Source organism: Apis laboriosa, unplaced genomic scaffold (assembly GCF_014066325.1).
Source record: "Apis laboriosa isolate Shangri-la unplaced genomic scaffold, ASM1406632v1 scaffold42_cov153, whole genome shotgun sequence".
NCBI lineage: Eukaryota > Metazoa > Arthropoda > Insecta > Hymenoptera > Apidae > Apis > Apis laboriosa.
The window spans coordinates 1,044,025-1,068,221 of NW_025223257.1; the positions used below are offsets into that span (position 1 = coordinate 1,044,025).

Here is a 24,197-nt window from a genome sequence, read left to right on the forward strand (position 1 = left end):
TCTCTCTCTCTCTCTCTCTCTCTCTCTCTCTCTCTCTCTCTCTCTCTCTCTCTCGTAATCATAATCTCTCGCCGTGAGAATAGAATCGATTCCAATACGGTTCATAAAGTAACCTCCATGGAGCCGGGGTAAGATTATCAGATAGAAATGGTCGTTCAGAAATCGCGATTTCATGGTCGATTTATGAAAGCCATCGATGACAGGATCGCCAGATATTACCGTGAAAAATTTCTTTTTTCTCCCCTTCACTGTTTCCTTCCATTCGAATCCTTCCATTCTTGGCCGCGATTATACGCGATGGCGTGTATAATGCGGTTCACGACCCCGATATTCACTCTGCGCGAAGGGGAGGGCGAGAGAGAGGGAGAGAGGGAGGGGTGGGTACTCCTTGCGGCAATCCGAGGATACGGTAAAAACTAAGATTACTATGCAATGCAATCAGCGGCGTACCAGGGTTCTTTCAGATTAAAACACGGTCCAGGATTACAGGTTGAAACTATTGTTTTGCCAAGACCCGTGCCGAGCCAGATTGTGTTGTTGCGTATCCGAACGGCCGGGCAAAAAGTTGGAGGTGTAACACGTTGAGCGAACGGAGAGGGAAAAGAGAGATATAGAGAGAGAGAGAGGAGAGAGTCAGGGTCGAAGGAAAATTCGTCGTTTCGCGACACGTTCCCCTGCTTATTTCTGCCAACTCTACACCCGACCGTTTGAACTCTATCGAGAATTTGCATATTCGCTCGGATATTTTTACAAAGGTCGCGAAATTATGGAAGGATCGTTGTCGCGAAACGACACGCTCGCCGCCACTTGTTGGAGCGATGATAATATTAGTTTTGCGGTTATTCGTGGTAGCATCCGTGGCGTTGATAAAGCGAATTTATCTGGAGCTTGCTTCTTGTTTTCCTTTCCATTTTTTTTTCTTTTCTTTTCTTTTCTTTTGGAACGGAACAAGCTGAAATTCTCGACGTTTCGTCGCTAGATGAATTGTGGTTGCAAAACGAAAAGACGATTTGGGAATTGCATCGGGTCTAAGATAATTTAAGATTAGACGTGTTTGAAGTTTTGGATTTTTTGAAAACGATCGCGATCGATCGATTTCTATGAGAATGAGAATGCATTCTTCTTCGAGGATCGAAGCGTGAACACGAACGGGTCGAGACTATTCGTTAACTTCGTCCCATTTTTCGGACACAAGTCGGGGACACTCGTCGGGAAAGAAAAGAGCTTCGCAATTGCGGCTCGTCTCCCCCCTTCCTCCGTTGGAATTGTATCTAGCCTGCCGCGTACCAGGTTCGAATTAATGGTTATTTTATTCATACGACGCGGTCTGCTTCCTTTTGCCCCGGCTGTATTTCGTAGTCCGATTGTCCGCGACAGAAATTCGTGATTAATCGTTTCGCTTCTTATCTGCGCGAAGCCCGATTCAAACGATGACGGAAAAACGTTCGGTACTTTATTCCATTCAATTTTCGCTCTGGATTCATTCATTATCCTCCCGCGAAACGCGCCGTAAATAACATTTTTCCTTTTGAAAGAAGTATATTAGCACGGACTGCAAGAAGCATCATTAAGACCGCTCCGTTGGATCATTTCTCGAAGTTTTAACGAATGATCCTCAAAACTCTTCCTCCATCTTAAAAGTAGTTATCGTGATGAATAAACAGGAGGAAAAATATCGAAGGAATCGTAAAAAGACGATTTCGAGAGAAATACCTCTTAGATATTCCCCCAATATTTGATATTTCCCTCGAAAAATCTGTCACGAGAAAGAAAATAAAACTTAGGGATCGTAGTCGGGCGATCAAAGTCATTGTATTTTGATAACGCGTTAAACATAGGCACAATTAATCGAGCAAGTTTGATGGGCGAGAGAAAAGGGAGGAGAATCTAGTCAATGGCCAGATCGAGAGATGGCCAGAGGCAGGGTGTAGGCTAATGCATAAACAATGCGCCGTTTATCCACGCTGAGGACGCAAGCTCGATGAATAATAAACTACCCTACAGACACGTAGGATAGATAGACCGGTTCTGGGGTATAGGAAATCGGCCTGTGGACCTTGGATGGGAGGATTATCGACGAAAAAGTGGCGCTGTTCGTGCGCAGCCCCGGTCAGGGTGTGAATATTATTGCTTTCAAGATTTCATCCCTCTGTACGCGCCATTTAAGCCACGCCGACCGCCGATAGTTATACCGTTGATAAATTCGACTTGGCGTGGGGAGGGGTGCATGTGCACGCGCCAACAATTCTCCGCAATAATATAGCGAAGATGAGAACGGTCCGTTGGTATCGATCCAATGAATTTATGACCGTGCTTTTTTCCAAATAATTCGTATTTCAAAACGAATGCAAGACATTCCATACGGAATAAATGAGAATAAAGTTGACATTAGTACCAAAAATATTCTTCCCCGTACGACGAGAATCTTCCTTATTTCTTGGTATCGTTTACCGATCAGATGGTTGAAGAGGAGAGAAGATGCCGAGAAGAGATAAATTAACCGGAAAAGTGCATTTGTTCGGATTCGAGGAACAGAGCTAACAGAGACTCGGTTTCCACGGTTTATCTCATTACGTTATCCTCGAAGCGCGTATTCCAACGATAGCACCTATTTTATCGGTTCCGACTCGTGCTCGTTACGTTTGCAGAAAGCACGAGAGGAGAGCGAAAGGCTTTATTAACATTTATTACCGTGGCCGCATAATCGAACATTGTCGATGCCATATCGAGATTCGCGTTAAACGAAACGAATAACAACGAAAGTTTCCGAGTAAGGGTCGTTTTTTTGTATTTCTGTCTTTTCTCCTACTACCCATCTCGAGGTTTCCAACGAGGTTGCAACAATTTTTCCACCTTTTTCTTCAAACGAAACGAATCCTTTATTCCCTTCCCTTTCTCGTTACGGGAAAACAATTTACCTTGGGGAGGGACGGTGGCGAAGCTCGGTTGCGGGATTACTCGGTTGACGGATCGTTTAGCTGTTTGAATTACCACCGACAAATATTTGCACAAGTTTTATAGAATTCATTATTCGAGGCGAGAGGGAGAGCCGGGGAGGGGGTTGAACGGGGTTTAATTGTGTAAAACCGGGCGAATTACCGGGGAATAAGTCGTGGCGGGACGCGGATAATTAAAACTACGCCCCGAATCGAGGCTATACGAGGAATACGATTATAAATTTTCGGCAATTCTAATTCACCGACTCCTTCATTTCTCCCCTATTAACATATTCCGTGGTTCGCCGTGATCGTTTTGTCCCGGAGGGAGGGGAGGAGGGGGAGGAAATTACGGTACGTTCGAAAAATTCAGCACTGTTTCAACGTTCCTACGCTCGCGTTAAGCTGCCCCCCTTTTCCTCACCTTGCAAAACAACAATTTCAATTTCGGTCGCCGCACGCGCGTGTGTGCAAAAACCGTGCACGCTTAATTTCGCCTGGATGTCGCGCGCTATTTCCACCTCCACCTCCACCTCGGCGGCGACGTGAAATCGCGCATCCGATGCACGTAACGCGCACTCCATCAGCGTGCCTCTGTGGCTAAGTCCGCGTTGGCCCAGCGACCACCCCCCCAGAAGGGGCAAAAAGGGACGCGACACGGGTGAGACAGGTGATTATCGCGTTCACGGTCGAAACAATTCTGATTCCAATTTATTCCCGTTTCTCGCGTTTTCGCGATTAAATAAACGAGAAGGAGATTAAGAGAAGAATTTATATTCACGGTATATATGTATACGTGAATGTTTGAAAGATGGCGAACAACGGTCGGATCGTTATCGTATCGAGAGTTTCGTAGGAACAAAGAGAATTTTGTAGGAAGAATGGAACACGGTTGATAGAGAGAGAGAGAGAGAGAAGCGCAGTCGCTTAGAGAGCGTTTCCAGTCGAAGAGCCCGTATTGTTCTCCGGTTGTTCTTCCGTAGGGTGTAGGAATTTATCCTTGGCAAAATTCTCCTTGACAAAACGTTAAACGTTTACGGTGTACGCCATCGTAATTAGTGTATTCAAGATTAATTAATCGCGAAAGGCAGGGGGAGGAGTATCTCGCGGGAGGCGAAGATTCCCCGCCCCGACAAACGCGTGGCGGCCACCAGAGATAACAGGCCAATTAAACATTAACGGCGCAACTCGAACGAAATATGCGCGCCCGTCTCGTTGTTTAATTCGATTGAAAGTTGTGGGGAAACACGCGTGTACCCCCGCGTACGTACTAGCGCGGAACTAGCGCGAAGACAGACTTAACGCGTTTAAGCCAAATTAGATAAAGCGGGGAACGTATGGATCCGCGAGGGAAGTTCGCAAATGCGACAGCGAAACTAGGCTGAAACTGTGTGTGCGGGGAGGAGGAAGTGGAGGAGAAGGAAGAGGAGGAATAAGAATGCTCGGTGGATCGTGGCGCGCGAAACGTCGAGGGAAAAAGGATTAAAAGGCGAGGAGACGGAAGTGGAAATGGAGAAAAGGGATGGAGGAAGTGGGAGGGATGGAAAGGGTTTTCTTTAACCCGATAAAACGTGATCCTCGCTTTATCAAGTTAACGTAATCCACTTATTTTCAACCGGGAACGAGGTGGGCCGTGAAGAGGGTCGTGGATGAAGAACGGTGGTGGAATAGCGAGTGTGGGAGGCGAGATTATGCAGGTGTGAGACCCGCGGCGGGAAATACTGCCTTTTAAATTAATTTCAACGGACGTTCGTCGTCGTCGTCGTCGTCGTCGTCGTCGTCGTCGTCGTCGTATATACAGTAGCGACGAGCTGTTTGTCCCTTAACCGTGTAATTCCGCCTACCACCCTCTTTCACCACCCCTCTCGTCAACCTCTCTCTCTCTCTCTCTCTCTCTCTCTTCCTCATCGCTTCTCTAAACTCTCTACCTTCTCCCTCCCTCACGTTTCGTTTATATCGCATCCCGCCGGTTGGACCGGTTCCAATTGCGAATTGAACCGTTCGTAACTGTTGAACGTGAATTATGGCGTTTATTTATTCTCCCCTGTCCCTCGTGCCATTCCCCGTTGGCTGTCCTGTTCGCAGCCATCCATCCTACTACGCCCCCGAAATCAGTGCCTCGCGGACGATGGCCCGATCGCGTGTGTGTGTGCTCGTGTAACGACGCCGATTTCCCTTGATTATAATCGAATCGGTCAATGGAGGATCGTTTGAAAACGAATGTGCATATTACGGACCATGGATTGAAAATGATAGAAAATAAATAATTATTTTTAACGCTCGCCCATACGTTACACGTACGCCGCGAGATTAGAATCGTCGACAGATACGTTCCGGGTTTCCTTCCTTCGTTCAATTTCCCGTCGAACGTATCGCTTTAACTTCGTCGCTTTAACGTACGTGACGCGAAACGAAACGAAAAACGCGAAGCGATATCGACAAAAGATATGAGAGGGAGGGAGGGAAATAACAGTGGACGATGCGGTGGACACGCGTTGTAAAACGCGCTCGATCCTCATCGCGTCATGCCGTCGCTATTATTCCCTCCTATCAGAGCATCGCCGGTCCACGGCTCGCAAAGTTGGCAGACGGTGTCCGAGTAGTTTGTGAATACCGCGAGAAACACTGGGACCGAGTGTGTGTGGAGGATCGTCGAGATACCTTGGTGCGAAACGGAGGGACGGTAGGGGTGTTTATCAACCCTCTGTGCCTGACAATCTCGCGTAGAAGACGCGGAATACAAACGCAGCACCCCTCCTCGTTCTTGTTTCTCCGATCTGTACGTGAACGAACGTACGTACGGCGTTATAACTTAAACGCGAAGAACTCGTTTGAATATGGTGTATTCGGATACCAGATATTACTTTTATACGCGTGATACCGCGTCAGTTCCTCGAGACAAAGGCCTCGAGAATATACGAGGTTGCGAAAAGATACTGGGTTGTTGGCGGACGAAGGGGGGGAGGTGGCTTCAATTTCATAGGAATGGCAGTAATTTTCCACTTCTCTCCTTCCTCCTCCCTTCCCATTTCATCCCTATCTTGGATAACTCGTCACCCTCCCCGACTTTCTTTTTTTTTCTTTTTTCTTTTCTATTAATTTCCCGCTTCACTAAACCTCGCGGACTTTCCATCGCGGAAAGGGTTAAATAGTGAACTTTGCGAAAGAACCAAGTTTTCTTTTTTCTTTCTTTTTTTTTTTTTTTTTTTTTTGCAAAGTTCCATCGCTTTGAACGTGAATCTTCTGCCTTTTCGCGTTCAGGAAATATCTTTTTATCTACGGAGAGTTCTTAAAATTCTCCAGTCCGGCCGGTCCGCTGGAATCTCATTTCTCGATTTTTCTCTCTTTCTCTCTCTCTCTCTCTCTCGAAGTTGAAGTTTGAAACGCGTTTCGAAAAAGAAGAAAAATGGAGTAGTCGCAAAATGGAGTAGCGCGTGTCACGGTGTATTATCGTTGGTATTATGAATCGGCCGGCTACCGATTCATCGTGCGATGATTTGTGATGGAAATTAATTCATGGTAAAACGGCTAATAAAATTTCCTCGCGGAGATTTCACGTTTTACGTGGCGGAACCGCGACGAGAGACATGACTGATCGCGGCCGGGGGTGTCATTTTATCGATGCATAGCAAGACGGAAGGACGTTGACTAATGATATTGCCGCAGCAACTTATTTGTTATCGAAATTGCCTATTACTTACACTATTGGACAATATGTCTGCCGTCTCCTCGCTATCGGCCTCGGCCTATAGGAGGCACCAACTTCTCTCTCCAACCTCTCCTATCGATTATTGCCGGCCGATATCTGTCGTCCGTGGAAAATGATTTGGTTACTATCTATAAATCGAGTTGGAATCATCGTCGTCGATCTAAGTAAAAAGAAAAGAAAAACACGAAAAATACCTCTTAATTGGATCCTTTGGCGGAGATGGAAATTTTCCACGAAACATTCGTGGTATTCGTGGAGACGAGATAATGGGTGTACGTACATCTCGACGTTGTATCTCTGGAATTCACTTCTCCCTTCCCCCTGTCCCTTCGAAACCGCACAATTACGTACGCAAGATAATAATGCAAAGGAAGAAGAAAGAAAGGGAAGAAAAAGGGAAGAAAAGAAGAGGAATGGAAACGAAAGAAGAAGAAATAGTATATTACGATTATTTTTATTTCGGCTTTGGAAAAATGCAAAATCATCGCATGGCAGCATCGATTGAAGCATCGATTGACAAATATCGATTAATCATCCACTCGAAAATAAATATCTTTTGTTAAGGACAAATTTATAATACTCTTATCGGTTGCTACGATATAATACGATATTGATAATTGGATGAATACAACGATTCATTTTCTTTTTTCTTTTCTTCTTTTCTATAACAAGATATGATTAGAAAACTAGATGTTTCTTGGATCTAAAAGATAGAATCCGCGAATAATCTCTGTTTATATATATATATATATAACGTATCGGAGATACGTGATGAGATCTGGTGATTAATTCGATCGTTTGTTTCGCGTCACGTACACGCTTGTGCATAAATATGCTCACGGTCAAACACAAGTTCGGTTTAATTGAAAGGCGAAACGCGTGTCCCGGGCTTGGAAGATATTAATTAGCTTTCAGAGTTAATCGCGTTCTCCATGATGCTTGGCCGCGGTGGTGGAATCTATGCGTTTTCACACGCGTGGGTGTAATATCTCTGGCAGCTCGATGGGGGAGGGGGAGGTCGATAACCCCTGCCTCGGGTTAAATCGTCGAGGGCTACCCTCGATAATCTCTCGCGATTCCGCGTGGAAGGTGAAGGCGTGGGAGGGAAATCTTGAGTTTGGACGAAATCCGATGGAATCGATCGATGTCGATGATCGACGCCCGAGAGAAATTGGAAAGTACTTTCGGTAATTATTATTGCGCGAGATACTCGTCGAATCTCGAAAGCGGGCGGAGAATCGCTTTGATACGTTGTCGAATACGCCGAATCATTCTCGACTCTCCTCTCGTTGAACGGTTTGAAGAACTTCCCTCCGAGCTCGAGTTTGAAATAAGTGATTTTGCCATCGCTTCACCGTACAAACGGCCGGTGATTTGTACGAATCATCCTTTGAATCAAGCTCGTTACGTTGTCCGCTTTGACATGTGTATCGCGTGTCCCTCCATGAAATCGATATACGAAACCTCCTCCTCGTTCGAATAACAGAAGAGAGCACGCGTGTCATCGTCCGCATCGAATTAAATCGTTCGTTAATTTGGCAACGAAGCAAATATTGAAAATTTCGAGGCGAGCCGGGTATAATTTTCGGGATATAATTTCAATTTTTCTACCACACCATCGTACAACGATAATTATTATTCATATTGTCGTTTCACACCGTCGATTAATTATGCCTTTCAAACGTACACCGATCGTCCATTTTTAACAATGCTCCATGTTAAACTTCATTTAAACCTCGTTTCGGATAACAATTTTTCCCGAAAATAATTTGCAATTATCGGATCCTCCTCTCCGTTTCGTCCTTTTTCTCGAAAATATTTTCAAGAGTCACGTTTTTTTTCTTTTTCTTTTTTTTTTTTTAATCACGTTAACGTTCTACCGAAAATTATAAACGATTTTCTCCGTGATACCGTGAATATATCATATTTTTCTCACCCGTGTTTCCGTTCCCCCGGTTTCGGCCACAGATTGGCCCGTCAGTCCCGCGCCATCTCCGTGGAACTATGCAATTAATCCATAAAATAGGTATGCGAGGCGCGGGACGTATGTTGAACGGCAATTTCATCGTCCAGCCTTTTCTTTGTTCGCGCCGAAATCCGGTATACTGCGGGAGGAAACGTGTGACGCGTACATTTATTCAAAACACCGTGACACATTTCGTTTTCGCGACGCGAAAACGCGATTCGCTCCTAAATCTTTATCCCGTTGTGTCCGGCCAAGATTTACGCGTGTTAAGCACAACGACTCGTTCGTTTCGAATGACGGTGTGAATAATAGAGGAGGGAAAAATGGGGCAAGGTTCATTGAAGACTTAATCTCATAATTTAGACGAGAGAGACGGTATTATTTTTTTCTTTTTGAGATAAAGCAAAAAATTAACAAAGTTTGTGCTTTGTTCGTTCGTCTTTTATTCGTTATTCTTTTTTTTTTTTCTTCTTTTTTTTTTTTTTGTTTTCCTCGTTTCTTTTCATATTTAACAATACAATACTTGCGAGAACAATTGTCTACGTAAGAAATAAATTTATTTTTTACGTTGAAAATTAGTAAATACAAGTAACGAAAATTGGTTATCAATCACATGGATCTTGGGTGTTAATACCTTGTTAATTATAAATGGTTCTTATAATATACAATATATATAATAATTTGCTAAATTTGTACCATCGATTGGTGGACGTCTGGTAGGCGAAGAACGTGAATATAAAATATATTCGTGATATGCGTGAACAAACATACACGTGGATATTAAATCTAAGATTTTTACTCTCTACGCCGCCTACGAAACATATTGAACTTTGGTTTCGTGAGTTTCTAGCTAAAGTATTATACATCGAAATTCGATTAAATTATAAGAAATAACCTATAACCTCGTTAGCGAATCGAAATTATTTTGTTCTAATTAATCGTTTGATTAATCGGTAATTACGCTACGTGTAATTCTATAATGTTGAATATATTCAAAATTATTGTGCGCGGTTAGTTGAACCTCTCTCTCTCTCTTTCTCTTGTTTCATCTTTTGCTCTCATTCGATACGAAGATTACTCCGAAGAGTATAGCATATAATTTCTAGAGTATTGTTTTCATGTAAACGATGTGAAATAAATATATGCAATTATCAAATTTAATTTACAAAGAGAAGAGAATAATCAACGAATTCGTAAGATAATAGATCGTGAAACGTTTTCTCGCGTTACGTATCAACGTATCTTATTAATTAAATTTAAATATTTTCGTAGTATATCGTTACGAGAGCGTATATATCATTTACGAGAGAGAATTGTTGCATCGTATACGATTGATTCTTTCTTGAAATTAGTTTTAAACAGCACAACTCTTTTAATCCATATCGAATTAATCAAACACGCCTGCTTCCTCGAATTTCGCTAATCTCTCGGCCATTACCTTCCGATACATCGGATTCTTGGTCCCGGGATAATCAAACGTGTCGTTTTTCTTGATCAGTTCGTCGATACTCACCACCTGGGATTTATCCATCAGGGTGAACGGTAATACGGTAGTCGCGGCCAACATCCCCCACGCTATCCTTTCTCTCATATATTTTTTTATATCTTTTATCGTAGGTGGTGTCGTTTTGCAACCTAGCCTCTTCATGGTGGTGGTCAACGTATTTACGTATTCCTCGATCAGACTCTCGGCATTCACTTCGTTTTGGACGGTCGCGTTTAAAAAGTAGAGCAGGTCGATCGCCGGTGAAGTGTAGATAGACATTTGGAAATCCACCTGGAACATCGATCCGTGTAAACTGGAAACGCGAAACGGAATTGGAAATGGAATCTGAGCGAAAAGAAAGAATAGAGCGCGGATTCGTGAAATCATCGAAGCTTTGTCCTTCGACTCGAGAGACGCGGATAATTATCGATCGAGTCGGATTTTATTGCATTATTCACGATGCATAACGTTTCAAGAACGCATAATTTAAGGATAGAATTTGATTCTATTTCTTTGAATGAGAAATTGATTAGATTGTTTACGAGTTCGACGCAAGATATCGAATACTTACAAACACGTGCTGGATAGGCTTTGAATTCTCATCGTATCGATACATCATATTGTTCGTCCAGGAATCACCGTGATTAATAACGTTGAACTCGTCGTCGTTTCGTTGCAATGCCGCTAAACCACGATCGTAAACAACTTCGGCGAATTTCTTAACTTTATTCTGATACCTGTGATATATATATATATATATGGAGATCACGTGAAATTGGAAAAAAAAAAAAAGAAGAAAAAGAAATGAAACGTCGAAGTAATCCTAATTTCACTTATTCGCGTTCGTGATTATTATATCGATTCGATATGCTTCACCTTTTCACGTCTTGCGGCCAATTTGCCAAATCATCTCCAAGAGCTTTAATCGCGGAGACGAAGAAGACTTTGAATTCGGTCGGCATTCCTTCGTACAGTATCCCTTTTTGGTATAGAGTCTTTAGCTTGGGTTCCTACAAAAAAGAAAAAGAAAACGTTGGAAAAGATGGAATAATTACGCATAGAAATATTTCGTCACGTATCATATAACGAAGAAGAAATTACCTTTTCGCACAGTGCGACCGACGCTGCGTGAAATTTGCCTAAGCTTTGAAGAGTTAGCTTGGAATGATCGAAATCTAAACCACGGAAACGATCGGCCATACGAAATCCTAGACGAGAAAGGTCTTCTAATATCAAACAAATCGGCCGTTCCATTCTAAAGTAAAGTACATTTGCTCCCAGCCGAGTGCCCAACATTTTTTGCATCTTTCGTAGGGAATTCGACATCATGAAGATTTCGTTCTCGAAGATACCCATTGACATGATCTTACAAAACGTTCAGAAATATCTGCCGTAAGATATACAAGTCACGTACCAATTGTTGTGCATATGCGATTGTTCTATATTTTGACTATTTTTTTTTTTTTTTTTTTCAAGATGTCTACAAGAGTTCGATTAATTAGAAAGCCTCGACTCCACTCGGTCGAAGGTAGATCGTTTTTGAAATTGCCCCGTAAAAATATTTACCGCTTCCTTTCGTAAGTCCTCCTCCAACGGCTCGAACTTGCACACAATCGACGTCTCCTTATTGACCCTGGTCTTGCCCTCCTTCTGCGTGTATTTCACGGTCACCCTATACATATCGCTGGCATAATTGTCACCTTTGCTGGTCGCCGGTTTCACCGATATATTCGTTACATTGATGCTGGTGTCGTACTCGTTGTACTGGAGGATCCTTTGCACGAATTCGTTATTTAACCATTCCAATTTATCGACCATTTTTCTCTGAAAAATTGGAGAATCCAAATTGGAGAATTTCCACGGAATAAATCGTCGCGTCTTCGTCAAGTACGCGCGCCAGGGAACCGATTCTTTATAGCAAACTTATTCTTCGCCGTCAGATTTATCACCCTCTTCTTTTCCTTCCCTGTCCCTTTCCTTCATTTCCTTTCGACGTTTCTACCTCTTTCTCTTTTCTCTCCCTTACTCTCGACACACACACACACACACACACACACACACACACACACACACACACACACACAGAGGTATTATCTTCACAGATTCGTCTTCTTTCCTCCCGATCCCCTTCGATTCTTTGATATTCACGGGAATCGTTTCTCGCGTTTTCGAGATCTCTGTTTCAATTAGAAACGTAATGGAACGAGGCGTTTTTCTTTTCCTTCCGCCTTCTCACTTCCTTTTTTCGGCGCCACGTTTCATCGCTCCAGATTCGAGATTCGAGATTCGAGATTCGAGATTCGAGATTCGAAACGCGGTATTTTAAAGAAATTTACGACTCGTATCTCCTCTGGGAACGGGAAAGGAAGGAACGCGTCTTTTTTCTCTTTCCGTCTCGAACAAGGACGATCGTCGGAGAAGGGAAATTTTCGTGGGAAGCGAGAACGGCGGAAAGATTTGAATCGAAAGTGCGAGGGAACTCTTTTCCATTTTTTCTTTTTTTTTTTTTAATGGCGAGAGGATGGAAAGGGGGAGGGATTTTAAACGGATGTTCAACTTGAGTTTTAACGAATCGGTTGGAACGATTGATAGGACGGGAGGAAGATGGAAGAGAGAACGAGGAACGTTCGGACATGTTTGGAAAAATACAGGATTTCTTTCGAATCGATAAGTCGCGAAAGATTGAGCCGTAAACGTGTCCACTATCGAGGTTATCGAACGCATTTTAGATCACGGGAGGGCACTTACAATTAGAATGAATCGCACTGTTGATTATTCTCGTGGAGAGGAGCGAAGAAATCGAGGGCAAGTGATTGTGATGTCCCTCTTTTAAAAATCCGGTTCTTGCTTGTTATCTACTGTTGCATTACTCATATTTGTCTTGTCAAACGTTTTTTTTCTTCAACCGTTATTCGGTTCGAACCGTTGTCTAGGCCCATAAAAAGCTAACCGGAGCCTTGGAACGAAGCGTGAAGCAATAAAAAAAAGTTTCGCTTAATTGAAACGATCAAACGTTCGGTCATTTAGTTGTATGTTATATACATTATATATATATGTAATAATTGTGGCAAACGAATAATAATTTAAAGCGAGTTGTGTATTAAATATTCGCGAGCCAGTAGAGTCAAGAGAGATTAACGATCCTCGTTTATCAATCTCGTTTCAATCAGATTCCCGATGGACCGTGACGCGTGATCATTTTACGCCATTTCAATCATTTTACTCGAAATTAGAATACAAAATTAGATACAACGTTAAAGTGCGTAAATTGATGTAAATTAACGATGAATTACGCTCGATCTACGAACGGAATCTAATTGTTTTTTTATTGAGTAACCGAAGGTAGAGCCACCTTTCACCTCGATCAATTTCCAATTTCTTCGGAATAATTTCGGGATAAATAATAATCCTCTTCGATGGAACCACTAAATTATACAATCACTTATTAAATTACTATTAAATGATTAGCCATTGTGAGAACGGTTTTATTCGAGAGCGGCACAACGGGCGCGAAGAGGGAACGAGGCGCGGCGGATTAACAATACTTTTTCCGCGTTAATTTTCTTCCTAACACTAATGAATCGTTGACAATGAATTTATCCGGGTACGCGGATTAATATACGCGGAAATGGAACGAGAAAATGTTGCTTCATCGTCACTAACCTGCGAGAGATACGGAGGAAATTGTACACAAAAGAAAGAATAATTTCAACTTCACACTGCCACCGTGGACGTCTGATACGGAATGAGCCACACGGAATCGACGTGTCACGTTTTATGCAGACGTCCACACATTATTTATACTCCGATTAGAGTACTCCCCTCCCCTCCTCCTCCGCGGATGTATCCTATCGTTAAAATGTTCTTCGATAGCAATCACCGAGGATACACGAAATTTATTTTTCCATAAAGAAGCGTGTTTTCTAATACCTATATGCCAGTTATATTTGATACAGTTATATTATTTACTCCAACTTGTCGAGCGTTACGCGCCAGCTACGAATAATCAGTGTTTGCGATTGTTCGGCAATCCGAACGTCCAATTTTACCAACTGTGATTATCTGTCGCGTCTCTTAACTCCAATGGCAAATAAGATATATATCGCTGACCAATTATTGGAACAAAGAATAAATATTTTTTGGATATATGCGACTACGATGAGATCTTTTGAAAATGTCGAATCGAAACACTATTCGCCATTATCTACTCAATGATAATAAATCGGCGTTTCGTTTATCGTTACTGAACAAATATTTTCCCATATCTTTCATAATTTATATCGGATTTATTATGAGTTACGAGTTATCAGCGTTTTCATCGTGGTTCGCTTATGATTTGCATTCCGATATCGTTATAAAGCAAGTTTTGAAACGACGACACTGAGCTTCAATACACGGAATTTCAATGGATTGATTGTAATAACCGTGAGTCATTTTTATGCAAGAATCGTCCATCTTTATCATTGGCGACATTGCCTCCGTTTCCTCGATTCGTAATGAAAAGTTATCGATTAAAGATAAAAGATAAAATTAACTTAGCTTCGCGACCTTGAAATAAATCCATTTCACGATTAATTTCGAATAAATGGAATATAATCGTGCGTTGTAATTTTGATCGTTTGGCAAGTAGTTTGCAAGGGGAAAAAAAGAAGAAGAAGAAGAAGAAGAAGAAGAAGAAGAAGAAGAAGAAAAAAAGGATTCACGAGGTTTCTTTAATGTTACGACGATGTCATTATTATTCAGATTATTTAGACAATATCGGCGCCAAAGCTCGAAGCGTTTACATAATCCGACAACAAATACTTCGATCGCGTTTGAAAAAAAAGTCAAGTCTCGGATAATCTTCTGGAGTGACAGTGCCTGCTATTATCATTGTCATGAAAAACGTAATAACAACATTTTCGTAATAACAAATGACCAGACATATTTAGACACACAATTAATACAATTAATATTTTTCCTCTCGAGAATTTTTGCACGATCATCGGATTAATTCCTCCTTCTTATTTCCGTGTAGTATTTGTGTTTGCAATCAATCATCTTCGATGGTGCATACATTTTGACAGAGCAAATACTCGAATTGATAAAACAAGCGTAATATTGTGTTAAAAATTTTAAATAATTTAGAATATTATCATCGCGACGATTGCGATAATTGAACTAAGAAGTGGTTTTCAGAGGAAAAATATAATATTTGAGAGATTTCGATATTATTGCTCGAACGTCGAGTGATTGTTTTCTTCGATTGTTTGTCAAATAATAAAAAACGCGTCAAGACGAAAAGAAATTGTGTTATTAGCGTTTGTATCGCAGCGATAAAAAAGTAATAACTTTAAGCAAAGTCTTTTGATAATCTATCTAGGAAGTAGATTTTTATATATATATATATATAATATATGCACGCGGTAATAGATGTTTAAATATGTTAAACGTACGCAAAATGTTATATTTGTTCCGACTATTTTTATTCGTTCTAGGAAGAAAACGAGCCGATAAGGCCAATACCAAATATGCATTCGATTGGCCTAAATCGCGAACGCACATGATTAAAATTATACAACCGATTCGTATCAATCGCAGTCTAGCCGATTTATTTACATTAGCCGATTAAATAGAACCGTCCACTTTTCAATTTACATTATTCAACGATCACTTGCCGCGAATCGCGTTCATCCGGTGTGATTCGGTCGAAAATTCCAATTCCAACCGAACGTAAACCGTTTCGAGAAATTGGAAAAATTATCGTCAAAATTTTTCTTCATCGATTCCATCGGTTCTAACTAATTCGCGACTCGCATAGTAACAGTATTAAAATAATTCGAAAGGATGATACGTCGATTTATTCGTTTCAACAAGTTTGAACAAAAAATTCCCATGGATTTAATTACTTGTGAACGTGTACGCGTGAATTTCTACGCGAGATATTTTTCCACGCCAAAATGAAAACGTACATGACGTGACATCCATGATCTTGAATCCATACCGTGGCGAACATGAATATCAGACGTTACACATCGTCGTTATATAATACACTATAAATGCCACGCATTATTTAACTTGCGATAGCCTTGCATTTGTTACAGCGTTTATACGCATACACGGATCTAAATATTTTTCTCTCCCTCTCTCACTCTCTTTCTCATCGTACGATGTCGATGAATCGTTAAAAATATAAATTGTCCGTGATGTTAATCGATTAACACGCGAACTTAATTTAACAATTATGGTTATTTATTATATAATGCCTATAAGCGATTTTTAACATTCAAAGATTGATTGATTACCTTGAAAATCGACTTTCGTTGAACGAAGGAAATTGTTGGTTATTCCATCGGGCAACGTTGGTATTAATCGAGGCAAGAAAAGAAATATCACAGTTTTTATCGGTCATGTTTTTATATCTGTTGTTGCGGTATATTACCGACACTGCACAATGAAAAATTATATTGCCGTGCATGTAGGAAATTTACAATCCTTTCGATTTATTGACATTGCAACATGGTCTTTCGAATATAAGGCTTTGGACCGACTGAATATACGACGCAATTTTTAAAATGCGATAACAAAGAGGAATTTCCGTTTGAAAATAACAGATTTTCGTAGATATCGAGAAATTGAAAGATACAAGGAAAAGAAAAGAAAAATAATATAAATATTATTATCAGAACGCCGCGATATACGCGTAATCGAATCATCGATCGAGGAGAAAAGGAAAGAAAAGGAAAAGAGGAGAAGGAGAAGAAGGAGGAGGGAAAAAATTGAGATAGCTGAATCTTTTCTTTCGAGATCTATCTATCTATCTATCTATCGGAAGGTTTTATATTCGAAGGTTTAAAAAACTCGAAGAGAGAAGTGATTTAATTGTTACATCGCTGTAAATAAATCTCATACATTTACACAGCGAATTATCCACTTATTACCAAGGACGTCTATTGAATATCATGGACGATGGGGATATTCATTGAGAGCGGAATTGACCAGACCAATTCTTTCTAATATTTTATTTCTTTAATTGTTCTCTTCGTTTTATTGCCTATAATCATTCACCTTGAATACTAATCCGTTAAAAATAAAGCGTACGATTATCACTTGAATTATTATCCGATACGCAACTCTTTTTTCTATATATAATAATACTCTTATAACCTTATCGTAAAATCATAATTGTGGATAATTGTAGAGGTAAAAAATTTTATAATCGAGCGATAGGTGTAATTTTCAATTCGAAGGCCGCGATCGGCACGTACCAATATCTCTCCTCTGTTACAACGAGGCAATCGAGATCACGATAGAGTTTTATCTCGTCATATCGACTATTATTTCTCTATATTATTATTACGTAATAATCGAGAAAAAGTTTTAAATTCCAACGATAAAAATAAATCGTTCGTCGTTCGTCTCGAAGGAAAACCAAGGAGGAATAATTCGTCATCAAGACGAATAGAAAGAAAGACCCGGATATTCTCCCGGAATATCGAGCCGTTAAGTATCGTCGGGGAACGGGTAAAAGTAACGTTATTTCATGTTGTATCGGGCGTAATGCCGCGCACCAACTATTTTGTAACTGTTTGCACCTGTTTGCCTCTATCACGCGGAGATAACTGTATACGAATAAACCTTTATTGTTATCGCGATCATCGAACGCGATCCCGAGATAGGTGGACGATGATGGTCCGCCTTGTGTGTTCGAATATCGGCGTTCAAATATCAATAAAAGCTGGATCCAAAGTCGTCGCTAGCCGTCGCGCGATCGCGTGCGCTTGGGTCGAATACGGTCGTTACGTTTTCCCTCCTCTCCTCCGCGTCGTCGTCCTCTCATCTTCATCCCCTTTCGCCGAGACGAGGTCCTTTTCGAGTTCGTGCCTCTCTACACCTTCCACTACGGCACTGTTGGTCCGTTTGCTCCTCGTACGAGACGATTGTACGACGACGAAAAACGCTCGCTCCGACATTTTCCTCGAATTTTGTAAAGAGAGAATGCTCTCCTCGGGTCTAGTTATGTAGACAAATGGGTGGAGAGCGAAGGATTTGCGTGAACAGAAGAAAATGAGTCGAAGATATTCGCCGTGTCGTGATGATGATAATGAAGATCGTTATCGCGATGATGGATTAATTTATCGCATCTTATCGAGAATTTGTAAGAATTAATCAAGGCCGAAGGATCAAACGATCGTAAAGTAATAACACGAATAAAGAAGAAGAAGAAAGGTCTTATTGGATTAGAATCGGTCTTAATTGGTATAGAAAAATGGGAATTATTCGTATTCCGTTTATATATACGCGGAACGACGGGGATACACGTTGAAAATTTTCCAAGTGATCGTTCGCTACGATCTTTGCTGGGGAAGCAACTTTATTCGAGGAATCCGCCTTCTGTCGTTATCGTTGCTTCGCCCTTCTTCGAGAAGTTAATCCAATCACCACCCCTGCCGGGTCTGCAAAATTTCCAGTCGATGTCGATGGGTAAAAGAAACAGAAGCGTCGACGAGGGGGGAGGGGCTGGTTGGTTGCTCGTTTTTAGGAACCACTCAATTTCACGTTTCGTCTCGCGAAAATTTTTTTGCATCCTCCTTCCAGGGGGATTACGTATATTTTCCCGAATAATAGGAACGAACGTGATAATTTATATATTGTAATATTTTTTGCAACCGGTATTTATTAAAACTCACTTATAATTAAATACTTCTCGATTAGATAACGTAACTCGATGATGTACATACAGAAAATAGAAGAAGAAAGATAGTTGTTCCATATCTCTTGTTACGTATGTTTGATTATCTACAATTCTGATAAAAATGGTTTGTATGTCATGTATTCTGGGAAAATTATTTTTATTTTATTGCGCCATTTTATGTAATTATACACGGTAATTATATAAATTTAAATTATCCTTTTGTATACAAATATAGCGATCAGATATATAATTGTAATGTAAATAATTATTGCATAATTGGACGAGAGTGGATATATATAATTAAATTAATTAAAAATAATTATTTTTTCGTACAAGATTAAGATTAATATATGATCATTTGTGTGAATGAGCATTATACAATAGGATTGTCCCGACTCCGTTAAGAAGTTGATAAAATCGTGTTTGCAACTTGACTTCTAAACGAGCAGCTTGCCGCCGCTACTCGTTATTCTTTTTTGCTTATTGAATGATACTCGAATCATTATCAATGAATATTGACCAAAAAAAAAAGCATCGAGATATTTCGGTATCTCGTAAAAAACAAATAATCAACTCGAATTCAGCTTATATTTTATTTTAAGCAATTAAAAAAAACTCCAAAGTGCAAGGTTTCCTAAAATGTTAATGATACAATTAAATAGATAGCGATAACGTATCGTCGCGTAGTTCAAATTTACAAGTTATACTCGAACAGAGAAGATTCCTCGCTTCGTTTCTGATCCGATGAATTTATTTCTAGATTACGAAGGCAAGAAAATTGTTGGTTATCGGTGGAAAATCGGTGGAATATCGGGCTTTCGCGTTCCCTCGTGACAATTAATTTCTCATAGACAATGGACGAAGTGAGAAATAAAAGAGAATAGTCCATCCATCGGAGTTCAATCGCGAATCAATCGGAATCATCCACGATTCTTGCCTTATTATTTCTACTTCTTGTATTTTGTATTATCGTATTCTCGCGCGATTCTTCATTTCGCAAATTTTCGTGTCAAAATTTGATGAGACAATTACGTGAAAATACCATTTAATCGTGTAATTGTATCCGAATTGCACATTAATTATTCCTTGTTCCTTATGTAACGATGACTTGTACTGTGATATTGTAAACAAGTTACGTAAAATCAATGAATCCATCATAATTATTATTTATAATCTTCATATCATTATTGTCGCATAATTATCATATCCCGTAATAGTCTCGAATCCCATTTGGGAAAATTTAATTCGATATCCCCCTTCGGACACGAAACGGATCTCTATATGGGCGACGACCGACGAGTGTGAGATATCCCCGGATCATTTTGTACACGATGAAATTTATTAGGGGAAACCTAAATAAATTTCGAGCGATCGCTATCGAGTTTAGAAGTCGAATCACGCTTCGAACCATCTCGGCCACGAAATCTCGATTCGAGATCCCGGAAATGGCGATGTCTCTGAATAGGGTTCTCGAATTAGGGAAGACCTTTCTGCTTTGTGTATATCGATAACTGTCTCTTGCAACACGTGCGATAGATAATGCCGTTCGAAGGTAGCCTCGAGTGCTAGAGCGAGATATCGATTTAATTCAAGAATCAATTATCGAAACGTGGGAAGACGTGTATCGACGAATATTATTCAACCACGAAATCGAAATATCGGTAGAATTCGAGATTGATTCGTGATTCGAGGAACTTTAGAAGAAGCGCGTTATCGTTTAGTTTCGGTAATTTTTTTTTTTTTTTTTAATTTCTTTTCAACAAAAATCGATTTTGTTTAACGGGACATTCGAATTCAAAATTTCTTTAAAATGGAAATGTAAATGAATTATTGGTTAAACCTCGAGATTTTATTCGAACGTTCGTATTCATTTCTCACGGTTAAAATGATCTCGTCGAAATTTGCGATACAACGGAGAATTGGTGTAACTCGATATATTCCACGGTACGCGTATATCGATTGTGATAGACAATGAAATTAATGACAGACCTAATAATCTCTTGGCGAGTGTTCGATGCGATCCACATCTGGCAATAATGTTTAACCATAACGGTCATAACTAAAACGTGATGACATCGAAGCTAATATGTTTGAACGAAACACGATTGTCGTATAATTTCTACATTTTCAATTCAACATTATCGTGAATATATACATAACGTTGATGTATTTTTTTTATAAAAAAATATTATATCGTTGTCGATTTAATACGCGTTTTTTTTTTTTTTTTTTTTTTTAGGAAAATATCATTTTTATCATTCGAGATCATGGGATCGAGATGTGAAAGTCATCGAGAATTGTGACATTGGGAGTCAAGATCATCATAAATTATGAATTTATACTCTCTATGAATTTATATACTCTTGAGTAATCGAAGAAGATATATGATTCGGGATTATTAAAATTTTATTGGTAGGTTGAAGTTAGTTGGATTTTTGCAAGATCATCGTTGTTCTCGTGCATAATATTTTTAGCGTTATATAATAATTGCGTGTTAATATTTTTTTTTTTCATTACTATTATAATACATTACAATACATTATAACATTATAACGCAAAATTCGCATCGTAAGTTTCTTCTTCCGTCGTGAATTTTCTTCGAATATTGCCTTTAGATCTTCATCTAACATCTCGGAGAATTCGAAACGAAAAACAACGCGACCGGGTTCGGTTTTGCCGTTCCTCCCGTGGCCACGTTATTACGGTTTACAGTTAACAGAGACTATCATAAATCTCGCAACCGGGTACCGTTGCATCTTAGTTCACGATTCCACCAACCGAGATGGGATATAATTCAGGCCAAGTCGAGTCGAAGACCATGGACAGAGTCGTGGCGCGTTCCCGAAATTCGCGAGATTATCCACGATATCCACGATTAATATCTCTGGACCGAAACTGTGCTAACCGATTTCGTTCATTCGCCTCGATTATTATATTCCCGCGCAACAACTTGTGCAAACTTCCGCAACATCTTTGCACAACGTGATCGTGGACATTAATGCATATCTCCATTATGAATATATAATTAATCCTACCGGTATGCAACAATGTGCCGTGCAATTGAATTTAACGCTCGTGACAAATAATAAAATTCAATGCTATCAACTTGTTTTGAAGAGTAAATTTTATACAATAAGAAAAGGAAGAAGCGATATTTTCGACATTTTTTCCCTGTTGCATAAATTTACGAGGAATAACAAACAAAGTTTCGAGTTTCTTCTTTCTGTTTTCTTTAATTCGCGTTCCAAATTCCTGAACCAAGCGGATCAATCGATGAACGTTGTATCGACGACCGGATTCTCTTTTTTTTTCTCTCTCTCTCTTTCTCCGTCAAAATTTCGTCATCCGATCGTCTCTCATTTACAAACGTTAACGAACAGGGTACGAATAAAATATAATTCTTCACCATCATCTCGACATGAGATACGGCAAATGAAGCAGCCAGTTGATCCTTGACGTCATTTCGTAATTGGAAAACTAGCCTAGTACGTTCGAAATGGTTGACCTCGGTTTCTAGAAACGCGACACGTGTCTACAAACACTCGTACCTATTATCTCAATGCGTGTAAGAAAACTCGTTGACAAGCGGATATTTAACGACGGAGATCGGTCGACCGTTGGTCATCTCCTTCCTTGAACGGAATATGCGTTCAATCCGCGCCTCCGCAATTTGCATACTTTGTCGCCAGCGACCTATAGGCGGGGTTAAAGCATCGGGCAAAGGGATAAACCGGCGTTGCCCGAGAGAACCCCGATCGGCCGTGGTGGTCGTCGTTGAAGCGGGCAGGTTGTCGTTAAAATCGGGCTACTCGTCGAGCGTCATTGCCACGATCGAAGGTTTATCGGAGTCCGCGGCAAAGGCTTTAATAATCATCGCGTTATTCCGCCAAAGTTTCGGTCGTCGTTCCACGCTCTGCTGAAATTTTGTCACGTAATTAAGGCGCAGTTTGACGCATGACGATGGGATTAAACTTTCTCTCTCTCTCTCTCTCTCTCTCTCCCTCTCTCGCACGATCTCCTCATTTCCATCCCTTCCCTCTTTCCCTTCGCTCCGCTCCTTGTTATTTCGTAGTGAGCGCTGATCTTCCGATATCCCCAGGAAGCTTAACCGACTGTAATCTGTTGGACGCCTCGCAACTTGCCGGATGCTGGATTTTCGCGACTCGGAACGATTACGGAAGGGCGGACGCCGTGTTTAGAATATTAATTGGCCCCGAGTTTAGAGAAATCGGGGGTACGTGGCGTGCGAGGCACGAGGTTGGATGGAATCCCTTCTCTCGTAATAACCGGAGGGAGAGCGTGCGCGAGCGGCAATTTAATCATTTTGCCCCCTTCGTTCCCTTCTTTTCTCGCACGAATTCTTCTCTCCCCCTCCCCCTCCCCCAGATGTTATTCAACGGCCGGATCGCGGAACGAGCGATACTCTCGCAAACTGTTGAACGCGCCAATCGAGATTCACATTTCTAACGATGTTACGCAAGCGATTTATTTTATTAGAAACGTGAGACGGAGCGTAAATGAGGTCTCTGGGTGGTGACATCATCATCATCGATTTCGAAGAAAACAAAGTGTTTCGTTTAGCGGTTTTATCTTCAATGAGGATGAAATAATTGCATAATAATTATGGATGGGATCAACATGAAATGAGAAATGTTTTTCCTGTTTCGAAATTCATTCACTGCTCTTTCCTTTTCTTCGTCTTTGAACTATGACTCGGAGAATCGAAATCGCTGTTGCTACGTGAAATCTCTCGAGCAAGTTGCGTCTTCTCTGTGTTACGTTACGCGGATATATTTATATATCGTAAAAAATACAGAGTTCCTAGTATCTGAAGATTCGAAGGACGATCGCGATTACGCAAGAAATAACCGAAAGGATTATTAACGGATTCGTACGAAATTGTAACCTGCGAGCACACTTTCCAAAGATGGAAACATTCTGTCCTATTTAATCTGCCACTGGTCAGCGTCTGTTAGTGGCTAAAACGAGGCGAAAATTTTGGTAAACGCGGATGAACTTTAAATATCGAGTTGTGCATCTCGAGTTGCGTGTATATATATATGTATATATAGCCGACGAATGGCAAATACTCTTTTGCCACGCATCGAATCGTCCGTTTAAAAAACCAGTCCTCGTTTTAACTCGGTTATTGCAACATGTTTCGCAATGGAGGCACGTTTCGACCCACGCGAGCACGCGAATATCGTGACAATAATTTTTATACTTTGCTTCTAAACGGTATCGCAATTGTCGCGTGTGATTGTCGTGTCGTAAACTGCTATTATTTTTTAGCTGATTGTATTTCAGAGATGATTTACGAACTAAATAATTTTTTTTTTTTCTTTTTTTTTTACTCTAAATAAGTTTTCTTTATCTTACGTTACGTTCGTTTCGTTATCTTGATTTATTCTTCCTCGTATCGGACA

At 40.5% G+C, this 24,197-nt stretch overlaps 2 protein-coding genes across 6 annotated transcripts in view; one reads left to right on the top strand and one right to left on the bottom strand.

Moving 5' to 3' along the window:
* LOC122716180 (basement membrane-specific heparan sulfate proteoglycan core protein-like) overlaps nt 1-24,197 on the top strand; it is a 126,556-nt gene that overhangs the window by 12,555 nt on the left and 89,804 nt on the right. The gene's annotated exons all lie outside the window — the stretch shown is intronic.
* On the bottom strand, nt 9,031-13,914 carry LOC122716179. Of its 2 annotated transcripts, none has more exons than XM_043939026.1 (6): nt 13,761-13,914; nt 11,664-11,921; nt 11,199-11,462; nt 10,974-11,107; nt 10,669-10,834; nt 9,031-10,388 (listed from the first exon to the last, which is right to left on the bottom strand). In XM_043939026.1, exons 2-6 carry the CDS (start codon nt 11,913-11,915, stop codon nt 9,999-10,001), a joined length of 1,206 nt encoding a protein of 401 aa, XP_043794961.1. In that variant the 5' UTR covers nt 11,916-11,921; nt 13,761-13,914; the 3' UTR covers nt 9,031-9,998. The 2 variants fall into 2 exon arrangements, with proteins under 2 accessions (XP_043794961.1, XP_043794962.1); XM_043939027.1 differs by lacking the exon at nt 13,761-13,914 and adding an exon at nt 12,846-13,708.